Raw genomic sequence first — 24,660 nt, 5'->3', positions numbered from 1 at the left:
CTGGTTTAGAGTGGATATGGGTGCGAACTGCCCCAGTTTTTTCCTCAAAACCTACGGGGGCTGCGGGAGGAGGCGGTACGGCGCTGACCAGAGCGGCCAGCCGACCCCAGGTAGTTCAGACCGGAGCTTCTGTTCTGACACTTTCGGCTCGCCGTGCCGTGAGAGGCCACCATGCTGCCTATCGGCGTGGGAAAACTCGACCCTTCTCAGGATTTGCCTTTACCTGAGGCCCAGGGCGCCGAGGGCCGCGGGAGGAGGGGTGAAGGCGGCTCTGAGGTACTGTCCAACTGGGACAAGCGGTGACGGGGGGGAGCCTTTCCCTTCTCCAGCACCACAGCCCGCTGAATGAGCCGGGTGGGGAGACCAGAGACGACGGAGACGAAATTCCACCGCGGCACGACCAGCCGGCCCCGAGTGGACTGAGCTGTCCCGACGTCTAGCTCTGACGCTGGTCGGAAGCCACTCGCCGTTTGGTGGCGGAGCGGCGCGGCCCGGCAGCGGCGCCCGGCCCGGCGGAGGGCGCGGACCGTCCCGCCTCCGCGCCGCGCACAGCGCCAACAGCCGGAGCGGCGGCACCACCTCGGCGGCGCTGGGCCGGGCTCCCCCCTCGCTCTGCGCGTCTCTCTCACCGCCTTTTCCTGTCTGCATCCTCTCCGGTCCTCCGCCCCCACCCCCTTCCACCCCCCCCCGCCATTTTCACCCGGGAGGAGCTCGGCGGGACTTCCCTGAAACTTCGCGGGGGAACTTGCCCGGCGCCTCCGGGGCGCCCGCACACTTTTAACAGCGGCGTCTTTCTCTCCATCCGTCCCTGATCTCGGCTCCGGCGGCGGCTCCGGCGGGAAGTTTTCGATGAGCGCCCCTCCGCTTATTCGGCCGCCTAGCCCGCTGCCGCCGCCGGGTGTTGCAGCCGGCGGCGGCGTCGCCTTCCACCTCCAGATCGGGCTCAGCCGGGAGCCGGTGCTGTTGCTGCAGGACTCCTCGGGGGACTTCAGCCTCGCCCACGTTCGAGAGATGGCTTGCTCCATCGTCGACCAGAAGGTAAGCAGAAACCTCCCAACCAAGCCCCCTCTCGCCGTCACCCGGACCCGCAAACTGTGGGCGCTTGTGGTGGCTGTGAAGTTTCCTCTCTCCGGCGACTTGGCTCCGAAGCTGCCGAGACCGATGTCAACTTTACGGCGCCTCTCCCTCTCAGCCGCCCGCCCCCCTCCCCTCACCCCGTCCCCTCTTCCACTGTCGCCTCCCCGGCCCCGGTGCCGAAGAGGCTTCGTGCAGGATGCTCGCATGCTCGCTAGGCTTTTATTTTGTTGGCAGTAGATGCAATTAACTGTACTAAGAGCTGTTATTGAAAACAAACCCCAGCCGGATCTATTTGCCTGCTTTTTAAGGCAGTAGAAGGACGGGGAGGGAGGCAGAAACCTGTCAGCTGTGATGGCAGCGCCCTTGGGCAGTTTGCGCCTTGTCCCGGCCTCTGCTGGAGAGGAGGAAACTTTCCACTTAAAAAAAAAAAAAGGCAAACAGCAACAAGGAAAAAGCAGTCCCGAGAGCCCAGGGTTCAAAGCGGCGTGTAGCGCTTCGCACGCCTTTCCCCGTGCCGGGCGGCCCGCCGGAGCCGTGAGCTGGGGCCGGGGGCACTGCGCCCTGCCTGCCCGTGGGACGGTGCCAGGCCCCGGGGGCGGGCGCTGCGCCGGGGAGAGAGGTCTGCGGGTGGAGCTGGTGCTAGATGCCAGGCTCAGGAGCTGGCAGGTGGCCGAGACGCAGGAAAGGACTGAGTAAGCCCTCGGGGGGCAGCTGATGCGGGCAGCGGTGGGTCCGCTCGGCGGGAGGGCGGGCCAGTTGCTGCGGTGGTCCTAGAGAACAAAGGTGGCACCGCCTGCGGGGGTAACACCGGTCTCATGGCTAGGCACAGTTAACCAGGACGCTGGTAAAATTGTTGCAATGCTCTAAAGTCAACCTCGTTTGCATGTCAACCTCCACTGTCCTTTGCCTTTTCCTATTTCAGTGTTTTAGCAGTCATATTCTATACGAAAATAGTTTTACTTTATCAGTGTTTGTTTGGTGATCCACCTGAAAGTGTCTTAGTGAGTGCGAAGGATGAAAAATTCCCTAAATATTCAGGCTTGTTATGATGGAAGGAGTTGGGCATTTTTCCTCCCATGTTTTTACTGAGGTGAAATAATTTCAGCAGGGTTTTTTTTATTTTTGATAACCCTGCTTTACATCTGTTCATAGGTCACATCAATCTGAACTTCACTACATAACAGAATTGCTTGGGTTTTTGAGGAGCAACTAATGAAGTGTTTTCAAAAAATTATGAAATACACATCTTCATTTCTAAGTTTTGTATTTTTCTTAGGTTAATAAACAAATTTATTACAGTAAGTTTGTTTAACGTTACCATGCTACTTCCAAAGCTATGCCCAAACATATATCCTGGTCATACATATGTCAGAAGCAGCTGTAATACTTTTAGTGTCTCACCATTCATAACTTATTGTGCTACCAATAATGGAAACATAAAGATTATTGCATGCATTGTTTATATATTTATGCTTGAGCAGTTTATTAGTTTAATGGGTTTAAGCTTGAATCTAATAGTAATTTCCTAATAGTGTTCCACTGTCTAAAGAAAAACTGAAATGCCTTGGCCTCTGCTCAAAGAGCAGTAAGTACTGACATAAAAAATTTGAACATTTTTATTTGTTGTGGTTTCCTGACTATGTAGAGAGCATCATTTAGCAGTTTTGCTACAGAGCACACTTGAATGAGGAACTTGCTTATGGCTACAGTTTCTCAGTGCTCTAAGGTCTACTTTTCCAATGCTGTTGAGAAGACAATGGCTTCAAGAAAAGGAAAACTGGAATAAAGACAGGCTTTTTTTTTTTTTTTTCCTTTTCTTTTTTCCTTGTCATGTAGTAGCCTCTATCTCCTCCGCTCTGCAGATTAATTTGTTTGTTACTTAGTCCTGGTGATCTCTGTTTTAAGATTAAACCTGCAAGTATGTCTGTATAGACATCACTGATACACTTTGTTTCGCTAAATATGATGGAGTGGTTTGGAGAAAAAAAGTCACTTGGCAACCTGGCAGAGGCCCTCTTTGCAAAAAAATGTGTTGTCTAGGGCTGCTATGAGGTAACTGTTTTGTGTTGTAGAGTCATGATTTTATCTTTTCCTGAAATGATTAGAAGGCTTACTTGCTCTTGATCTTAGGATAAAGGTATACTTGCTTGTCACAATCAAACAGGAGATGATGGTTATAGAAAATTTTATCAAAATCTCACACTGCTTTCAAATTGCTTTGGGTCTCTAAAGTCATAGGTTACCAGGTATCCGTTTTGTCCCGAAGTCTGTTTGATCTGGATTGTTAAGGCAATACATGAGGATGGGAATGTGTGATTTTTAATTTTCTTTTCATGGCTCTCATGTTAGACTGTTAAAACCAACTCTGTCTCTGTTGTGTGCTGTTAAATATCTAAGTAGTCTTCTTCTACACAACTTTATTTTTAGAGTTGTGAATTCTCTGTATCAGTGTCAGATGATCTGTTTATACAAGGTCTCTTCTGTGGTAGTGTTGGTCTACCTGATTTGAGGTATTTAGGACCCTTATTCTGGACAGATATATATACCAACTCGATTAATTACTGCTCAAATTTACATTAAATAGAACTAAGCATCACAAAGTGTGCAGAATGGAACACATCTAGGCCTGAATAGGATGTCAGGATATGGAGAGAGTGGATACCTATAGATGTATTTATGTATGCTTGTGTGTATATATCTATAAACCAACCACATTTCAATATCTTTATAGGTGGTTTTATGTATAAATGAAGTATAATCTACATATGCATGCACATATATACAACTGTTACTGCTAGGTATAATTTAAAAGTTTATATTTGGATCTAAACATGTGTTTGTATATATTTGCACTAGAGGACTTCAAACAGCACTGCAAGTGTAAAAGTTAGGGTCTTTTGATTTCTGTAGAGTATAATTACATTAATAATAAAGTGTATGTTGTGAAAAATGGATTGAGCAAAAATGTGTTGTCCCAGAGAGGCATTCTTTCAGGAATTTTATGCTGGTATGTGTAGGGAAATTTTTTTTTCACAAATTTTAAGATGAAATGGTACATGCTGGCTTCATTGTGTAAGCATTTAAATCTGTCAAGAACTGCTCTGAGGTCAACAGAATTTGTTTCCTTTGATTCTATGTGTTTTATTGCCTTTCTTAGGAGCAGTGACATGAAAACCTTGAGACTTGTTCATGTGGAGATTAGTTTTTTAATTCAGTTGAAATGGAATCATAGCACAGTTGACAAGAAGTGAGGATCAGCTGCAAAATGTGTGTCAGTGTTTGACTTCTAGAGTGCTGCCCCCTCCAAAAAAAACCAAACAAACCAACCCACAATGGGATGAGATTGGAACATGCAGTCTTTCTTTTCTGAATATAGTTTGAATTATTGCCCTTTTTTAGGTTAACCAAATGCAATACAACTACTACTGCAGGGCAAAAGTGCAATGTAAAGTAGGGATGTAGCATATTTTTAGTTGGCTAGAATTACCACGTTACCAAAGACTTTTTACTAGCAAAGGACAAGACAAGAAGCCTTTATACAATTTTTAACACCAATTCATACAATTTTAATTAAAATGAGAAACTGTTATTTGTATTTTCTAGTTATTATTTACATTGTTAAAATTATTTGTCATTGTTACACCTCACATAAGATGTGCTGGGCTACTGTAGAGGCATTGCCAAGTTTTGAAGGCTGAAATATATGATGTAATGCTGTTTGACTGGAGAATATGGGGTTTATAAAATAGGCTTTAGGTCAGCCATTAAGATCAGATGTTGGCTAGGCCTTCAGCATTTGAAGGCAGAGAAGTTGTGAAGAATAGGAAACAGACCACAAATACAAGAAACAGAAATTGATCTGAAGGGCAGGAAGCAAAATTTGATCCTCATGCTCTGTGTGTAGTTCACACTGATTTATAAAAATGGAGGTGTAGATGGTTTCTTAGTTTGGATGATTCTGAAATTTCACAGTAGGGAAGTGTAGTAGTTTAGGGCTTATTGGGAAAGAAGATAAATTGGGACCTTATTGAAATCTCAGTACAGAATATAAATAAATTAGATCATTGGATGTGAAAGAATAATAATAATAATAATAATGAAGTCTATCATAGAATGGTTTAGGTTGGAAGGGACTTCAAAGATCATCCAGTTCCAACCTCCTGCCATAGGCAGGGACACCTCCCACTAGTAAGGCCTCATCCAGCCTGGCCCTGAACACCTCCAGGGAGGGAGCATCCACAACTTCCCTGGGCAATCTGTTCTAGTGTCTCTCCACCCTCACTGTAAAGAACTTCTTCCTAACACCTAGTTTAAATTTTGCCTCTTCCAGTTTAAGCCCCTTACCCCTCGTCCTGTCATTACAAGACTTTGTAAATAGTCCCTCCCCAGTCTTCCTGTAGGCTCCCATCAGATACTGAAAGGCTACTTAAAGGTCTTCTCGAAGCTGTCACTTCTCTAGGCTGAAGATCCCCAGCTCTTGTAGCCTGTCCTCATAGGAGGGGTGCTTCAGCCCTCTGATCATCTTTGTGGCCCTCCTCTTGACTCACTCCAACAGTTTGATGTTTTGTGTTGGGGGATCCAGAACTGCACACAGTACTCCAGGTGGGGTCTGATGAGAGCTGAGCAAAGGGGGAGAATCCCCTCCCTTGCCCTGCTGGCCACACTTCTCTTGATGCAGCCCAGGACATGGTTGCTGTCTGGGCTGCATGTACACACTGCCAGCTCATGTTGAACTTTTCATCCACCCAGACCCCCAGCTCCTTTTTCTCAGGGCTGCTCTCCAGCCATTCACCACCCAGTCTGTATTTATATTTGGGATTGTGCTGACCGAGGTGCAGGACCTTACACTTGGCCTTGTTGAATTTCGTGAGGTTGACCTGGGCCCACCTCTCCAGCCTGTCCAGGTCCCTCTGGATGGCATCCCTAGCCAGTTGACTATGCTACACACCTTGGTGTCATTGGCAAACTTGCTGAAGGAGCACCCAATTCTTCTGTCTATATTGCTGACAAAGATTTCATTCATTGGTTTGCTAATGGGTGTGAAAATTCAAGGTATAAACATTTTCCCTCTCTTGGCTTTTGGGCACTGGCTCTGTTGCTGTTCCTTTGCTCCTGACTCCTCCACTAACTTCTTTTAGGTAACATGTGAGCCTTGCTAGTTTGCTGTCTGGGGAGAGAGAGGAAGGTGATGATGGCCTCTGGGGCTTTCTTTGTGTGGATTGTGGTGGGGAGAGATTGGATTTCTGTTTTATTTCTAATTTTTATATAATTGTAAATACATATAAATATATTGTATCTATATGCTTGTAAATTTAGCTTTGCTGTAAATAATAGCTTTATCTTACTACCAAGCCATCTGAGATGGTTGGGTAAATTTTAATTTGAGGAGGCAATTTCCTAAACAGTAAGAAAAAAAAGAACGTAACTTAGGCCGTTTTGGGAAGGGGAAAGCACAAGCAAAATAAGATAATAAAAAGGTGGTTCAAGTGGCATACTGAAACTAGAATACTGTGCCCAGACTGGTCTTACTGTAAGGTATTCGGTGTTAAACTGGGAAGATTGTCACAAATCAAACAAAGGGCCTTTTGAAAGCATTCTTGAAAATCAAAGCAGGCTCAGGCACAGATACGCATCCACTTGTGCTTCTAAAACACTGTGTTAAGTGAAGTCCAACTTAAATAAAATAGGAAAACAAAAATAATGTTTTCTCAGGGTGGAATCTCTGAACTTGTTTTCTGAGCGAAGAAAGGAGCTCTCCTACAGGTTTACAGGAAAATATACTTAACCTTGTTTGCAAATATTTCAAGCAGCCTTAGAAAACATATGGAGGTTGGTTATTTGGATGATGTTTTGGGTTTTTTTTGGCATCCTGTCCACTCTCCCCAAATCTGCACACTCTGCTATACAAATGAGAGTCCAGTAGTAATTAAATAATTTCCTTTGGACTAAGATTGGGATTAGTCTAGTAGAAGGGAAGAATTTTAGCCCTAGGTTGAAGAGAAATGTACGGGCTTTTAATGCACTAAAACTCATATGCCTCTAGTCAAACACAGGGATATAGACATGTCATATGCTTTCTACATTTTTGATTTAATATGTTCTGGAAAACTGGTCTGTTACATTCTCATGCAGTCTTTAAGTGTGCACTGGTAATAAATCATGAAACTTTTTTTTCCCTGAAGCAAGCCTTTCTTTGAACTGAATGCATCCTTCTGCCTGTCTTGTGAAAACACCAGGTTGTTAAATTTCTTTGAGGAATGTGAAGCACCTTGTCATTATGCATATAAATATATTCCAAAGTGAAAGTGCCTCTTTAATAATCCCACTTTTACAAACTCATGTGAGACTTCTGATATTTACCATTTAATCTTTTTTTTACTGAAGCTGTAAGTCAGTATGTGCAACATTGGTTTGAAGATTAGTTAAAATTGCTGTTGGAATACATGTGAGAAAACACTAGGAAAAGAATAACTGATGAAGGGGAGTCGGTCTGAATTTTCTGTGAAGAAACTGCATCCTGTCAGTGATCCAGATGAGGAAAATGGCTAAGTTCCTTGCCAAAGATTAAAGACTGTTCTCATAGAATAATAAAAAACATGGAGCTTTGGATGGAGAACAGGCTTGTCACTAAAGAAGCCCTTTTAGTTTTTGAAAGAATTACAAAACTACAAAATTTAGCTGACTTCAGACCTTTCTCAAATTATTTCACTACTGTCTTCCTAGGGGGTCTTTAAACAACCAGTGACAATTAAAAGCCCCATAGAATGGGATCTGGGTTTCAGATATCACTATCACCGTGCCAGCAGCTGCGTTCTTTTGCAGGTCTGGTGCATATGGGTTATATTCTTCAAAGTTTTCTCTTCCAGATTTTAATATAATTTGGTTGGAACTAGATGATCACTAGGGAGGTTAGTACTCTGTGATCTTTAAAATCCCTTCCAAGCTAAACCATTCTATGAATATTGATCTTGTCTAAGTCCTAGCTATGGTTCCTTCAGGAAATATGCAATTTCCACAATGATGGAAAAAAATTAAATGCTACAAACTTCTCTTGTTGCTGATGAGATGCAGCCAGAGAAAGGATGGAATATATTAATGAAGTTGCAACACTTAACTGATATGGACAGTGGGACTGAGTGCATCCTCATCAAGTTTGAGAATGACACCAAGCTGCCTGGTCTGATCTACACACTGGAGGGAATGGATTCCATCCAGAAGGACTTGAACAGACTTGAGAGATGGGCCCAAGCCAACCTTGTGAAGTTCAACAAAGCCAAATTCAAGGTCCTACACCTGGGTTGAGTCAATCCCAAGCACAAATACAGGCTGGGTGAGGAATGGCTTGAGAGGGGAAGGACTTGGAGGTGCCTGTTGATGAAAAACTCAACATGGGATGACAATGCATGCCTGCAGCCCAGAAGGCAAATCGTGTCTTGGGCTGTCTCAAAATAAGTGTGACCAGCAGGATGAGGGAGGTGATTCTGCCCCTCTACTCTGCTCTTGTGAGACCCCACCTGGAGTAACCGCATCCATTTCTGGTGCCCCTAGTGTGAGAGGGACATTCAACTGCTGGAGTGAGTCCAGTGGAGCACCTCTGCTATGGGGACAGGCTGAGAGAGTTGGGGCTGTTCAGCCTGGAGAAAAGAAAGGCTCCTGGGGAGACCTTAGAGCAACTTTCCAGTACCTGAAGAGGGCCTACAAGAAAGCTGGGAAGGTACTTTTTACAAGAGCTTGTAGTGATAGGACAAGAGGGAGTGGGTTGAAGCTTGAGGAGAGCAGACTTAGACTGGAGATTAGGAAGACATTCTGTACAGTGAGGGTGGCAAGACACTGGAACAGGTTGCCCAGGGAGGACATAAATGCCTCCTCCCTGGAGGTGTTCAAGGCCAGGTAGGGCGAGGCCTTGAGTGATCTGATCTACTCCAAGGTGTCCCTGCCTATGGGAGGGGGCTTGGAAGTAGATGATCTTTAAGGTCCTTTCCAATTTAAGCCATCCCATGTATCTATGTGGGCATGGTATGACATGTGCTCAGTGAATTTGGCATTCCTGAGGTCTGACTACCTGTCTGATACAAGACTTACAGGGCATAAACTACATGGATAACCTGAGAACTGATGGTAAGCCCACTGTGCCCTGAAGGTGCGGTGGGTTTGCCAGTTGTACCAAGGTGATTTGTGCTGTGGGTTATGCATGAAACACCCTGTCTGTGTCCAAACTTGTGTCAATTATGCAGACATTTTCCACTTCCCCCCCCCCCCCCCCCCCCCCCCCCCATAATTTCTGGAAATTCATTGCAAACATCCAAAAACATTTGCTCTTACCTAGAGTTTTTTTCCCACTCCTGTGTTTGGAGAAATGTGGCTGTGTGGGCACTGTTTGTGTTATACTGACATTACCTGAAAGGAGACAAGTACACTTCTTAAAGCCTGCATATTAGTACTTTTGGGTTCCTTTTTTATATTTTGTATGTGCAACTATTTCAACTTAAAACTTTTGCCAAAGGTGTGTTTGCTGTTGTCTTAGTTACTCTGTGCTTGCAGTTATTTTATGGACATTTATGGATTTTTTAAGATATGGCTATGTGAAATTACAAATTACAGCTGATAAAGATGAATTAAGTATAGTGAGACCGGGAGTTTTCTATCTCAAGCAGCCTGGTGATAAGCACATGCATTGTTTATAATTGTTTTTAAATTAGTTCTGTACAGTGCTACAGGTCATCACTAACTTCTTAACTTCACCCCATCGTTGACATCAGCCAGCTTTATGCTGATACTATATGACATGGGTGCAGTTATACAGATGCAATTAAATATACGAAGTATATAAATAAAATCTCCCAAGTATTTATCCAAAGTGTAGTTGACCTTTTCTCTAGAAATACTTGATTAATCCTCCTGGTGTAAGAGTGTGGCTGTTAGTCAGTGCTTGTGTCAGTGTGTGTGTCTTTAGTCAGTGCTAGCAGTTGATTTCTGTTTGGCTCTCTGCTTGGAGGAGCGTGACTTCTCTCTCAGATTGTCTTCTGGAGATACTATATGCTTCTTGCAAAATGTCAGATTGTCACTTTGGGATAGATTTGAAATCTGCTTTAGGGGTGTGTTCCAGTAAGACATTGTCTTCTTTTTCAGTGTGAGGCTTCAGTGTCTCTTAGACAAGGTTGATCATAGAGGTTCTCCTAGAGAGGCTATCCAAATTTTGTTACCATGTCTCATTAACTCCCAAAGAATGTGGTAAAAAATTACTCTGTTTTATTGAGGTCTTTTACCCCATATTTGACAGTGATTTTTCTTTCCTTACATGTTATATTCACTGTGTTTACTACTTCATGAGAAGAGACTTGATGCAGTGCCATTCTGTGCTTGGCTTCTAGGACACTCACTGGGATAAGCTTGGATGCCTGGCATGAGCTTCTTAGTGCTGTGCCCAGACATCACCTTTAAGTTCTCTGGGCTTGTGGCATCCTTGTAAACATCCAGGGTTCTGCAGAGCAAGACGGATTTCTTTCACAGGCTTTCAGCTTTCCCCTTCCCCATGTGAGACTTATTACTGCTAAATGAGCCTGCTTTTCGGGACTTTTCTTTCATTTTAAATGTTTCTGTCCATGCAACAGTCTAAGATGACAGTAGACTTGATGTCACTCAAGGACTGTGTAAAGACTGAAATAACTGGCAGGTATCTGCCTTTGAACTTTTAAAATATAAAAGCGGGGTTTTGCTTTCTAAATCCTCTTCTAGTTCTGTCTTCTAGAACAACATGTGAAAGTTAGATTGTGTGGTGTGTCATGCTGTAATGTGGAGGTGATCATGTGGATGTATTACAGGGATACATGCATATGAAGTTAGACATAAATTTCAGTGTATATCAATGTGTCTTACTTTCTATTGCTCCATGTACTTGTAGATTCCTTTTCACTTGTTCCTTGTAATTGCTTTCTTCTTTATCTGAGGAAAACTTGGTCAGTAGGTAAACTTCCATTACTCTCACCATGTGACGTATATTGGTATTGTAACCATCTTTCTTACATAACCACAGCCTGCTGTGTGTGCCGCTCCTGCAGTCAGAACCAGCTCTGAAACAGTCTTATGGCATTAATGCTAGAACATGGCTTGTTACTTTGGTCCGGATTTATCAAGTATCAAATTTTATTCTTTTTTAAGAAACAAACATGAACATACTTCATCTAATCTCAGTCTTGACTGTTTCCTAAGAAAAGAAAAGAGGCATTCAAAGGCTTTTATTAGTGGTTGGCATATAAAGATCTTGCCAATATAATTTTGAGCACAAGGTATATGAACATATTCAAAGAGAAGCTGCAAACCATGACCACAGTTGTCAGCTCTAAACCTCTATCTTGTACTCTTCAGAAAAGTCATATCTGAACATACCCTGTGCAGTCTCAAAGCATGTTCTGTTTCTGCTCTCTTCAAATTACATTAAAAAAAACTAAAAAGCTCAACCTTCAGATAGATTTTTTTTTTTTCCCCAAGTGTTTGAAATAGTTTATGTTAGCATCTTGTCTGTGGCAAAAGTGGAGCAACATTCTGGCTACAAGGCAATTGCCTAAGAGATGCTGATCCTTCAGAACAGCAACTTTCATATTGTCTTATCTTTTTCCTACCACTTGAAAAATCCTTTTACATCGAAACTGAAATTACTGATTTGTGTGAACCATCATGGTAAAATAGCATGGTCTCATGGTCTCTCTCTCTGCAGCACCATATGTCCTTATGTAATTTATGGATGCTTGGGGTCTGTACTCAGTCTTGAAAGTCTTACAGATCCTTGGGCCACAAAAGATTATTTTTATAATTTAAACATCTTCATTTTGTAGTTTTGATCCATGAGATGAGGGTCTGTGGGAGGAAGGAAATCTCACTGAGAAGCTTAACAATGTGAGTTATTGATACTGTTTTCACTCCAGCTGTACTAATGTTCACAGCTTTGTTCCTGGAGTTCAGTTCCCCTCTGCTTCATTTTAAAGGGTGACATTACAGGCTGCCTGGCTGTTTACATGATGTGACTGTAGATGTGCTGACCATACTATCTAATGCTGTAAATGCTGAGATTTTCCATCTAAGGATTTCATATTGCCACCCAAAATCAACTCTATATTTAGGAAAATATGAGAACTGTCCACTAAAATGATGAAATTAACTTTTCAGATATTTGCAGGATGCATGAATTTACATATTTGCTCTAATACATTTATTATATGTACCTTTAAAAAGGCAGAATGCACCAAATATGCAGAATATGAGTAGGAGTCTGTCCAGTTCCAAATCCATGTAGTTTTCACTGTGTTTTTTCACAAAAAGTTGGCTGTCCTACACAGAAAATGTAGGGGAAGGGGAAAAAAAAGAAAAGGAAAAAAAAAAGAATGGAGTGAAAACTGAGCCAGTCTGGTGAAAGGCTGTGTGTGTGCTTGTATGGTATTGTGGAGTGGTTTAGATTAGGGCAGAAGACCTTTTGATTCTAGACACAAAAAGCTCAGGAAGTCATCAGAGAAAGAATTCAGGTAACCAGCTAACAGATTCTGAGGCAGAGAAATATGATAAAATCAAGCAATTTGTAAAATAAATTCCTGTACTCTACATCTAAAAGCATACCTAGTATCCCTTCAGTCTGTGTTTGTTGTCATACTTCTTGTTTTCATGCTGTGTGAAGTTGACCCAGAGAAGGACAACACTTTTCAAACCTGCAAACAAATGCCAGTGTTTTGACTTTCAGTGCTTAGTCTAGGTTATACTGATCATCCAGTGTAAACTTTCACAGAATTCCACAATGTTAGGGATTGGAAGGGACCTCTGAAGATAATTGAGTCCAACCCCCTTGCTGCCGCAGGATTGCCTAAAGCAGATCACATAGGAACATGCTCAGACAGGCCTTGAGAGTCTTCAGAGATGGAGACTCCACCACCTCTCTGGGCATCCTGTGCCAGTGCCCTGCCGTACTCAAAGGAAAATAGGTACTTCTTGATGTGAACTGAGTACTGCAAGATGTTTACAGAGGTGGTGGAGCTAAACTGTTCTCTCTAGTGACAGGCTGAAACAAAGCGCAGTGACTGTGAATTATGGTTTGAAAGAGGTTCAAATTGCATATTAGGAAAAAGACTTCTTTGCTGGGAGAGTAGTGGAGCACTGAAACAGGTAGCTAGAAAGGTGATAGAAACTTCATCTTTCATTTCTGGATGTGCATAAGCAAAACCTTGCGTTGGAGATAGTTGTGCTGTAAGAGAGAAGACAGACTAGATAAATTACAAAGCTTCTGATATTTTTATGGTTCTCAGAGTATGCAGTTCATCATAGTAATTGAAGCAATATTCAAGTTAAATTAATGGCATTACTCTATTTGACACAGGTGAAATTTATTCAGCAGTTGACTTTAATCAATCTACTGATGAATCAATCTATTTTTTAGTCATGCTTCATGGTGCATCTGTAGTCTTGTTTGTCTCTGATTTGAATATGAAAAAAATTAAAGTTCCATCTGATACAAATGGACAATTTTAGCCAATACTTCAGTATACCAACTAAAGACAAGGCATGAAACAACTGTAAACCACTGGTTTTAACAGTGCTTGTGAATCTTTGTTCACGTATGTACATTAATGCCTCATAGATATTAGCAGGCTGTATTATGACAGAGTCATTATGTGCTGTATTGTGTACAGGGAAGAAGTCTCTCCCATGAGTACTGGTTATTACACCTTATCTTAAACCACACAGAATGATTTCTCAACATTACAATCAGATGTTTACTGACAGTGTCTCTGAAGAGAATTTGTTGAGAAATCTGTTCTGGATCATAGGTGAAAGCACAAAAGTTCGACGTGGAAATCTGTGGTTAGCAAAAATGCCTAGTTAAAACCACTGGCCCTTTCAAAATGAAATAAAGACCTCAAATCTTACAAATAGGGAAAAAAATAATATTGCATAGGGGAGAGGCCTGCTGAGTTACCTATCATTGTGAGATGGTTAAGGGTTAGTCTGTGCAAAGATGAAAAAAGGAGAGATAAAATGAAGTAGTATATCCATATCCATCTACTGAAAAGATTGCTTTAAGTGGATCAATGTGTAATTTTTCAAGTTAGGAAGAAAATAATGCTGCTTGAAAAGTGACCTGATGAGAATCTATTTGATCTGCCTGTCTTTGCAGGGAGAACGTCTGCATGTTAGAGATGTTCCACAGGAAAAATGATGCATTATTTAGACCCCACCTTGCTGTTAGGGCTTAGAGGGAAGTTCAAGGTGATGGCAAAGCTAAAATTAGTGTTTATTATATTACTTCCTGTTTTTCCTCTTCCTTTACCTTTGCTGATTTTCCCTGTGATCCTTTACAGACTCATCAAATGGCCACACTATGTAATATAGGCATCTGAATTTGATATCCTGAACTGAAAGACAGCCGTTGAGTAAACTAAGGCCATACAGTCAAAGATAAGATTTGCTGATTTTTCCATGTGTCTTAAGATGCTGTGCATTCACAAAAGGCACAGGATTGTATGTGCAACTCTTTGTTGAAATTGAAGAATGTTAACAGCATTTTGGTTAACATTTGAATTATTATTTTATATTGTGGTAATGGATTTTTCTTAAATACCTTGTTTTACCTAGAAGTAAGTGGGTTTTGTTGTTAACAAATAACAGATTTTTTGCGTTTTCACTGACAGATTGGCAAATTTTACATATTTGGTCAATAAGGGAATAAGGATGAAATATCTTTAGAAATTCTCAATTCATACTTCAGTCTTCAGAATTTTTAACACTACTAAAATCAGACCTATTTGTTCAAAAACAGCCCAAGAACAAAAAAAACCTGATATGGTCATTTTAAAGGGTTGGCAAATATCTGTTTCCTTATTTGAGAAGTAAATAATATGTAAAAGCTTGCTATTTAGAGATGCCTCAGGAAAGGTTCTGAAGAGCTAACTTTGACCTCTTCAGGGACTTCTTTGGAAAAATCCTTCAGCAAGGCTTTTGACACTGTCTTCCATAATATCCTCCTAGGTAAGCTTAGAAAGTCTGGGTTAGATGAGTGAAAAGTGAAGTGGATTTGAAACTGTCTGAATGACAGAACACAGAAGATTGTAATCAATGATGCAAAGTCTAACTAGAGCCCTGGAGCTAGTGGTGTTCCACTAGGGTCAGTAGTAGGTCCAGTGTTCAACATCTTCATCAGCTACCTGGATGAAGTGCCAGACAGTACCTTCAGCAGGTGTGCTGACAACACAGAACTGGGAGCAGTGGCTGACACACCAGAAGGCTGAGCTGCCATTCAGACAGATCTGAACAGGCTGGAGAGTTGGGCAGAGGGGAACTTAGTGAAGTTCACAAATGTCAAGTGTCAAGTCCTTCATTTGGGATGGAATATCTCTATGCACTAGAACATGTTAGGGATTGACCTACTGGAAAGCAGCTCTGCATAGAATAATCTGGGGGATTTGGTAGACAACAGGGCAACCATGAGTCCGCAATGTGCCAGGAGGAGGCCAATGGTATTTTGAGGTGCATTGAGAAGAGTGTGACCAGCAAGGCAAGGGAGGTTCTTCTTCCTCTCTTCTGTGCCCTAGTGAGACTGCACCTGCACTATTGTGTCCAGTTCTAGGCTTCCTAGTTCAAGAGAGACAGGAAACTACTGGAGAGAGTCCAGTGGAGGGCTACAAAGATGATTAGGGGGCAGAAGTATCTTTCTTGTGAGAAGAGGATGAAATTTCCGAGCTTATTTAGCCTGGAGAAGAGAAGACTGAGAATAGTTCTTACCAGTGTTTGTAAATATCCAAGAGCAAGTGTCAGGAGGATGGTGCCAGACTCTTTTCATCAGTGCCCAGTGTTAGGGCAAGGGGCAATGGGCACAAAATAGAACACATCAAGTGCTACCTAAATATGAAGGAAAACTTGCTTCTGTGAGGGTGTTGAAGCACTAAACCAGTCGACCCAGAGGGATTGTGGAGTCTTTCAAAACCTGCCTGTACTTCTTCCTATGAAACCTGCTCTAGACAAACCTTCTCTAAGTGGGGAGAATGGACTATGTGATTCCCAGAGGTCTTTTTCAATTCCTACATTCTATGATACTTAAAAAAAAAAAAACCCAAACCACAAATCCAACCCTTCAGAAATCTCCATGAAATAGTGAGTGATTCTCTCATCTATTGCATTGTTTATCTTCAATTTAGACAGTGGTTTTTTTTTCTTCTGTTAAGAAGTGAATTTTTGAGGAATAATGTCACTATTGTTTTCCTCTATTTAGAAGTACAAGAGGGAGGTTCTGAAAACAATAAAAGTCATTATATAATGAGAGAGGCTTCACAAAGGGCAAGTCAAGGCTTAGTTTCCATCTTTTGGAGTACATACATAAAAAACTTTCAGTAGTACAACTTGATTGTTAGCCCAATCTTTTCCCAATGCATTTCAATAAACAAGAACTGTTGAATGTCATTTGCCATGTTGATATCATGGTTAAATGAGTACAGATAAATAACAGGACAAGATGAGAGAAAAAGAAAAGAGAGTGAACCTAATTTTAAAAGATTACTATGTATTCCATTTCTTTTGAATGGTGACACAGTTGCTAGTATTTGATTCTAGAGTTTGCATTCAGATCTTCATGAGTTAGAAGAACAACCAGCTCAGCAACAATTTGAAAAGACACGAAGGTTTAAATTAGAATAATCTGTGTATTCTTTCTCTAGACTTAATTGCTTATGTGAATGCAGCACTAGGAGAGAGCCTTTCCTGTCTCCTCACACTTGCTGTTTTGTCTGCATTGAGAAAATGTTCTTTGTATTAGAATTATGAACATAAGCAGTAGTATTAACACTCGGAAGTTTGCATCTTAAGATTATTTTAAAGCTGTGTAATTCTGTGCTGGCTTTAGAAACTTTTGTATTAAGGGATACAAAAAATACTGAATCTGGGAAATGTGTATTTGGTAATTTCTCTGCCTCCTGCTGGCCAAGGATATCACTGAATGAGTCACTTCCTTCCCTCACTTACTAATTTCCCTTTCTGAATGGCATATTGATGCTGAGGATGACTGAATATGAATAAAGCAGGATTCTGACTGATTAATCCTAACGGAATTGTTTACTCTGTGTGTATCTTAAGAATTTCATAATGTGCTTTGATGAATCTCAGAATTTACAATGCAAAGATTTGTGTAAATGACCAGAAATATAGGTGAATATTTATGCAATATATTCATAGAATCATAAATAGTTTGGGTTAGAAGGGACCTCCAAAGGTCATCTAGTCCAGCCCCCCCTGCAGTAAGCAGGAACATCTTCCTCTAGATCAGGTTGCCCAGAGCCCTGTTGAGCCTCACCTTGAATATCTGCAGGGGTGGGGTCTCAACCACCTCCCTGGGCAACCTGTTCCAGTGTTCCACCATCCGCATAGTAAGAACTTGTTCTTACTGTGCTCTGCTCTTCTCTAGTTTGAAGCCATTACTGTCACTGCAGGCCTTTGTAAACAGTCTCTATTCTTCATGTAGGCCCCCTTCAGGTACTGGCAGGCTGCTGTTAGGTCTCCTTGCAGCCTCTTCCAGGCTGAACAACCCCAGGTCTCTCAGCCTGGCTTCATAGTAGAGGTGCTTCAACCCCCTGATCATTTTCATGGCCCTCCTCTGAACTCACTCCATCAAGTCCATGTCCTTCCTATATTGAGGGCTCCAGAGCTGGATGCAGTAGGTGAGGTCTCAGCATAGGGAAGTGTCAGAATTGCCTCTCTGGATCTGCTGGCTATGCATCTTTTGAGGCAGCCTAGGATGTGATTTGTTTTCTGGGGTGTGATGTAGCTCTTCAGCATTTCCTCTATGAATTATCTAATCCAGCTTACTGCACAGCTGTTCTGAAAGGTCAGCAGGGGAATGGAAGCAAATGACAGGAGGATGGAGTGGACAGTGTTGAAAGAAACTAGATCTTGGTTTTCAAGTTTAAGACGTAAAAAGTTTGTTGTTCTGTCATCTCTGCCTGTCTCTATTTTTTCCCTGTTGGTTGGGTTCAGTTTGATGGAAGACTAGAAATACAAAGGTAATAATTTTACATTCAGAGACCAACACTTGGGTAGATCAAGTAGCCAAGTAGCCTGAAGGCAAGCTAACCCAGAGCTCTGGCTTATTAGGTTTCAGATAATTCATATGGGAGACAGGCATTTCAACTGGCTTAAGAACAGAATATTTCACATCAGAATTTACAAACAATCGTGACACAAACGCATTGAAAATCAGGATTTATTATTGCTGAGTTAAATGGATGCAAATTATTGTTCATCCTTAGATTCTCTTTTGCCTTCTAATTTGCCTCAGCATACAAAATTAAAGGAGCTGTTTGTAGGCTCTGACTTACATGCAAATGCTTAAATATTGATGGAATATTAATGAGCTTTCCTAAATTAGTTATTTATGTTAAATATGTTTCATCACGCTGTCTCTCCTCACTCTTAGGATCAGGGCTATGAGTCTTACAGGACAGGCAGATCATCATTCTCTTGCTTCTTCTCAGACTGATGTTTGGGCAACTTTTTGTATTGTCCCCAGTTTTATACAGAACACAGTTTATAGTTTGATTTATTTTGGTATTTTAGAATGAGGACCCTCAAAAAGAAAACCTCAGAAGAACAGATCCCCTTTAAAGTCTGCTACAAAGTATTGTTGTATTTGACAATCATAATGGCATTTCAGTGAAGACACCATGTAAAGGATAGACGTGAATCTAAGCAAGAGTTTTCAGAAAGTAATTGTAGAATCATAGAATGGCTTAGATTGGAAGGCACCTCAGAGATAATCTACTACCTCCCCATCGTGGACACCTCTCATCTAGACTCTGCTGCTCAAGGCCTTATATCTAGCCTGGCCTTGAACACCTCCAGGGAGGAAACATCCACAACCTCCAAGGGCAACCTATTTCGTAGTCTCACCACCCTCATACTGAAGGACTTCTTCCTAAGATCCAGTCTAAATCTACTCTCCCTCAGCTTCAAACCATTCCTCTTTGTCCTATCACTAGACACCTTTATGAAATGTCCCTCTCCAGCCTTCCTGTTAGGATCCCTTCAGATATTGGAAGGCAGCTCTAAGCTCCCCCCAGAGCCTTCTCTTGTCTAGGTCTAACACCCCTAGGTCCCTCAGCCTGTCCTCATAGCAGAGGTGTCGCAGCCCTTGGGTCATCTTGGTGTCCTTCTTCTGGACTTCAGAAATGTCTATGACACTTTAAAGAGACTCCACAGTAATTCCTTTCTTCAACCTCACCTTCTCCAGAAAAACCTAGGTAGATTGAACACTGGTATTATTTGTGCGTTGTAAAAGCTACATGAACACAGCTTTCTTCTGTGTTAGACTGTGAGTCATTCCCAACTTCATATATAGGCTGGTGCTAAGGCCACATTCTTGGAGTCTTAGGAGTATGGGCTGTAGTTTAAAGAGCTCTGATAGGCAGAAATAGGTTTATGCAGTCTTAGGAGTATGGGCTGTATTTTTAAGAGTTCTGATAGGCAGAAATAGGCTTGTGTATGTACTGGCTTGCCCAGGCACGTTTTTCTGCTCTCTGTCCTTCTGTGTTGGGGTATATTGACTGCAAGTGGTATATTGGCCACAAGAAGATTCTCTTCCAGTTCAATTAATGTTTATATATTTTTGCAAGTTATTTCTAGATATATTTATTCCTCTTTAAAATGTTTCCATGACCATGTGAAGAACTGATTATTATTAAAATTAGTGGTTGCGGGTGGTGTGAGTTTTGAATATCAAAATTAATGAACAATATTAATTTCAGAAAAATATCATCTTGCATTAATTAATTACCCCTCCATTCCAGCTGAATGCACCAGTTATGTGTTTTGCTACATAACTCCAAGAATGGCTGCAGGGCATATCTGAAGGGATACTTAAAGGTGTGTGCAATGGACCCTACGACTAATCTAAATGTGTCTCTGTGTCCTGCTGTATTTGTCTTACAAATCCCTAACAAATTAAAGACTGTGATTTGAATTAGTTGGCTGGGTGTTTAGAAGACTGATGTGGATCATTTTTGAGTCATACAAGCCATTTCACAAGCTAGTTGAGTTTCAATTATACATAACAACATCCTTGTCCTCTGCTGTATTCTCTGTACTTTGTGTATTAAGCTGTTTTGTGTGAGGTGTCCAAGTTGTTTTCCTCCTTGAATGTTACTATGAGTCACCATCTCACTATCCTGTTTCTTTGGATTTTTCACGTTTCTGTGTGTTTAATCTTTTACGTGGAGTTTTGTCAGTGCTTGCTTCCTCAGTTTTAGTGTTTTTTTTAAACAGATGTATGCCCACAATGTGTGCTTGCCACAGAAAATAATAGTATCCTGGGTTCTATTAGATAAAGCATTGCCTGTAGATCGATGGAGGTGATTTGGGCCTCTACTCAGCACTGGTGAGGCCATACCTGGGGTACTGTGTCCGGTGCTGGGTTCCCCAGTACAAGTGATACGTGGACTTAACAGCATAGAGTTCAGTGAAGAGCCACGATGGTGATTAAGGAATTCAGCCATCTGTCCTGAGAGGAAAGCCTGAGAGAGCTGAGACTATTTAGCCTGTAGAAGGAAAGGATCAGGGTAGATCTTGAGGTGTACAAATACCTGAAGAGAGTATGCAAAGAAAAGGAAGTCTGAGACAGACTTTTTGGTGGTACCCAGTGCCAGCTCAGAATGCAATGGGCACCAACATGGGAGTTTCTATGTGAATGTCAGGAAACACTTTTTCTCACTGTGAGGGAGGCCGAGCACTGGTACAGGTTGCCTAATGAGTTTGTGGAGTCTCCATGCTTTGAGATACTCCAAAGCTGCCAGGACACATTTCAGGGCAAATGGCTGTAGGTGGCCGTGCATGAACAGCAGTGTGGATTTAGATGACCTCTGGCGGTCCCTTCCAACCTCAACTGTTCTGTGATTCTTGAAATAGAAGTAGGGAACAGCAGTATAAAACTGTGGCTTCTGCCATCCAACTGGAATGTGTCAACTGTTGAAGTACTGTCAGAATCCTGTGTGAGAATTTATGGAGCATTACAGTGAGTGATTTGTGGCAGGTGTCCACAAATTTGATTAACTCATTTGATTTATTATTATGGGCTTAAATATGTTTGTACTGGCACTTGCTTGTCTGCTTATACTGATTTATACAAAGCTTACAACCTTTCTGTAAGTCCTGCCAGGGAGAACTGTCAAAAAAGAATTCCACAAGAGCCTACTGACAGATCATGCTGCTGTTGTAACCAGCACTGAATACTGACTCAGCCTATAGAACTGTCTCTATGAAAAGCACATTGATGCAAAGATCATAGAATGGTTTGGGTTGGAAGGGATCCCCAAAGGTCATCTAGTGCAGCCCCTTGCAGTGAGCAAGGACATCCTCCGCTATATCAGGTTGCCCAGAGACTTGCGAAGCCTGACATTGAGTGTCTTCAGGGATAGGGGCTCAACTACCTCCCTGGGCAACCTGTTCCAATGTTCCACCACCCTCATGGTGAAGAACTTGTTCCTAACATCCAGTCTAAATCTACTCTTAATTTCAAACCATTGCCCCTTATCTTATGAGTGCAGACCTTTTTAAACAATCCCTCTGCAGCCTTCTTGAAGGTGCTCTTCAGGTATTGGAATGCCACTCCTAGGTCTCCTCGGAGTCCTCTAGGCTGATGAACCTCTTGATTGTATAGTTTTCTGATTTTCCACCTGTCCTTATAGGAAAGGTGTTTCAGCCCCCTGATAGTAGCCCTTCTCTGGACCCGCTCCGTCAGATCAAAGATGAAAAATAACTTCTTGCAGGTTTCAGTAGTTCTTAAGCTTTCTCATGATACCTGCAGTACTTGCAAGTATAATTCTGAACTGAATGTATACCAATTGGAGGTACAGAAAGACTGGTCTATCAATAAAGGACCTAAAAGTAGCCTAACAGAGTGAACATTCAGCATAACTTTATCTTTTTACAAAAGAAATGCAGCTGAAGGCAATGCCTTTTCTTCTGCCTGTGGCTGCACATCATTAAACATTTGGTAAGTGTTCGTAATGGTTGTATCTGGGAAATACTTATTTTCTATCAGAAAATTTATTTATTTCTGCTTGCAGAAACAAAAAAATATTAACAGTATTTCCCCTACCTACCTGGGACCACGATTTACTAAAGATCTAATTTTATGATTTATTAAAGATATAACAGAGAGGCAAAAATCTTACTGAATGTCATTTAGACAAATAGAGACAATCCACTTGTCCGTGCTGAGTTATATCAACATCAATTTAAAGTTGTGTCATTTCTTCAAATTCAGTCCAACTTAAGATTGTAGAAACATAAGTGTCCATTTACAGAAAAATGAAAAAGGAGTTTAAATTCTGTTCCTTGCTTAACATCCCTCCTGTGGTCTCTGGTCTCTTGCCTTTAAACTTTTTCTCCCCTACTAGCATATTTGGTATCTGTTAGTCTGATGTTCACTGAGTTGTGATTGTTTGGGTTATGTGTGATGTCAGGGATTTCTGAGTGGTGTTGAAGTGCTAGCTAAGTCCAGGATTATCAGGTGCAAACAAGGTCTGGTACATTCAGCTTGAGAGCTCTGGGTAGCAATTGCATGGAGAAGGAAAAATGCTTGTTGCAGACTTCCCTCACTGGCTGCATTACTGAGAGAGACCAGCACATTGATCACAGAATCATTTGAGTTGGAAAAGACTCTTGAGTGCATCAAGTCCAACCATTAACCATACTCTACAAGCTCACCCCGAAACCATATCCCCAAGCACCACATCTAAATGGCCTTTAAACACATCCAGGTTGGTGACTCAACAACCTCCCTGGGCAGCCTGTTCCAATGTCTGACCACTCTTTTTGTGAAAAGTTTTTCCCCAATGTGCAGTCTAAACCAACCTTGGTGCAGTGTGAGGCCATTCCCTCTTTTCTACTGCTAATTACCTCTAAGAGAAAAACCGCATCTCTACAATGTCATTTCAGGACTAGAGAGCGATGAGGTCTCCCCTTAGCCTACCTTCTTCAAACTAAACAGCCCCAGCCCCTTCAGTTGCTCTTCATAAAATTTAGTCTCCAGGCCCTTCAGCAGCTTTGTTGCCCTTCTCTGCACTTGCTCCAGCACCTTGTTATCTTTAATTGAGGTGCCCAAAATTGAACACAATACTCAAGGTGTGTGATGATGAGCTAAAAATTTGTGTTAAAGGAAACAAAAAGTCTTGCTTTAATTTATGGATTTAAATTTTGAGGGAAAAAAAAAAGGGGGGGAGGGAGTGGCTATCTTGATTGACTGTTAAAAGAAATAAATAGTTTGGCTCATTTGTTCTTCATGGAATATGGATATTTGTGCTGTGCCTTCAGTCATGGGCCAGTTTGTAGTACAGCCAGCTACAAAGTCTCAGCTAGCAGCTGTAGAAACAACAACGTGGTTTGAAAGGGGTTTTTCTCTTCGTGTGTGTATTTGTTCTCTTCTTCCAGGGAAAATAGTAAAAAAGTAGATCCCTCTTTCTGCCACTTCACCTGTATTTACTTTCACATTTCTGTTTCCTTGTGTGTAGACTTGTTTATGTCCCAGAGTTTCAGGTTCTGTTTATCTTCCACCCACTGCTTTCTGAAATTACTTTAATGTGCCTTAGCTGTCTTTGCATTTTGTCAAATCCATAACTAATGATAAAATGGTGCTTGAAAAATTAATCAGAGTGCTTCTAGGGAAACGAAAGAGTGATCTGCATGTAATCACTTTATCCCAAGAGAAGAAAAATATTGAAACATATAAATGAATAGTATATAAAAAAGTATAAGGCTTAGAAATGTGTACACTGATGTATTTTGTTGAAAGTCCCTACAGCTCCTCAATTTGTTCTCCAGCTCCTTCATAAAATGGATTGATAGAAGTGAATCAAACATGAGTCATAAATCTGAAGGTTTCTTGCATGTAGTGATGTTCAGGTATTAAAAAAAATACATAGAAATAATTAATTTCAGAGTGTTTTTAAAGTTATGTAGTATCATGCCTTTCAAAATTAATTTTTGTCCTTGTCAGCTTTTCTTGGTACCACTTAACAATTTGAAAAATAAATACACATTTCCCTTCTTTATCAGCAAGAAGCAGCTTGCTACCAGTATGGAAGAAATGAGGAGCTTGTCATACATCACTGTAACCACCAAATATTTGTTGCCATTTTTGCATGTGTCATGATGGCCTTGCTGACTCCTTCAGGAAAAATAAATAACAAAACACAAAATAAACAAAGAATCCCACTAAATTTCAGCGCTAACTGGCCAAGAAAATGTGAGGATAATGCATTTTATATTTATCCACATGAGTTTCACCTACTTGATTTTACATTATGGATTTAAGCGAAGTTATGGATCATCTGAAACAATTAGTTGTATTTTCCCTGAGGGATGCCTGTACATTGCAGATTTTTCACTAAGCCTTGATAGAATTTCTGTCACATTTACCAACCATGAAACTATGCTGTTTTGGCACATTTTTGTAAGGATAATTTGTAAAAACACTGTAAAAAGGTCCTTTTTGAATGGATAATTTGGGATTTATCATCAGAAATCTATCTGTATATATATATATATATATATAGATATATATAA

At 41.4% G+C, this 24,660-nt stretch overlaps 1 protein-coding gene across 2 annotated transcripts in view; it reads left to right on the top strand.

Annotated features, from left to right (window-relative positions):
* The first annotated feature begins 711 nt into the window (after window positions 1-711).
* The window catches only part of PRKD1 (protein kinase D1), a 135,053-nt gene continuing 111,104 nt past the window's right edge, over window positions 712-24,660 (top strand). For both annotated transcript variants that reach the window (XM_064148284.1, XM_064148279.1), the window contains exon 1: window positions 712-1,038. In XM_064148284.1, coding sequence (XP_064004354.1) covers window positions 850-1,038 — 189 coding nt within the window. In that variant the 5' untranslated portion in view covers window positions 712-849. The remainder of the gene's footprint in view (window positions 1,039-24,660) is intronic.

This window comes from Pogoniulus pusillus, chromosome 1, assembly GCF_015220805.1.
Source record: "Pogoniulus pusillus isolate bPogPus1 chromosome 1, bPogPus1.pri, whole genome shotgun sequence".
NCBI classification, from domain to species: Eukaryota; Metazoa; Chordata; class Aves; order Piciformes; family Lybiidae; genus Pogoniulus; species Pogoniulus pusillus.
Note: the sequence above shows the minus strand (reverse complement) of the source record. Positions and strands in the feature narration are given on the sequence as shown.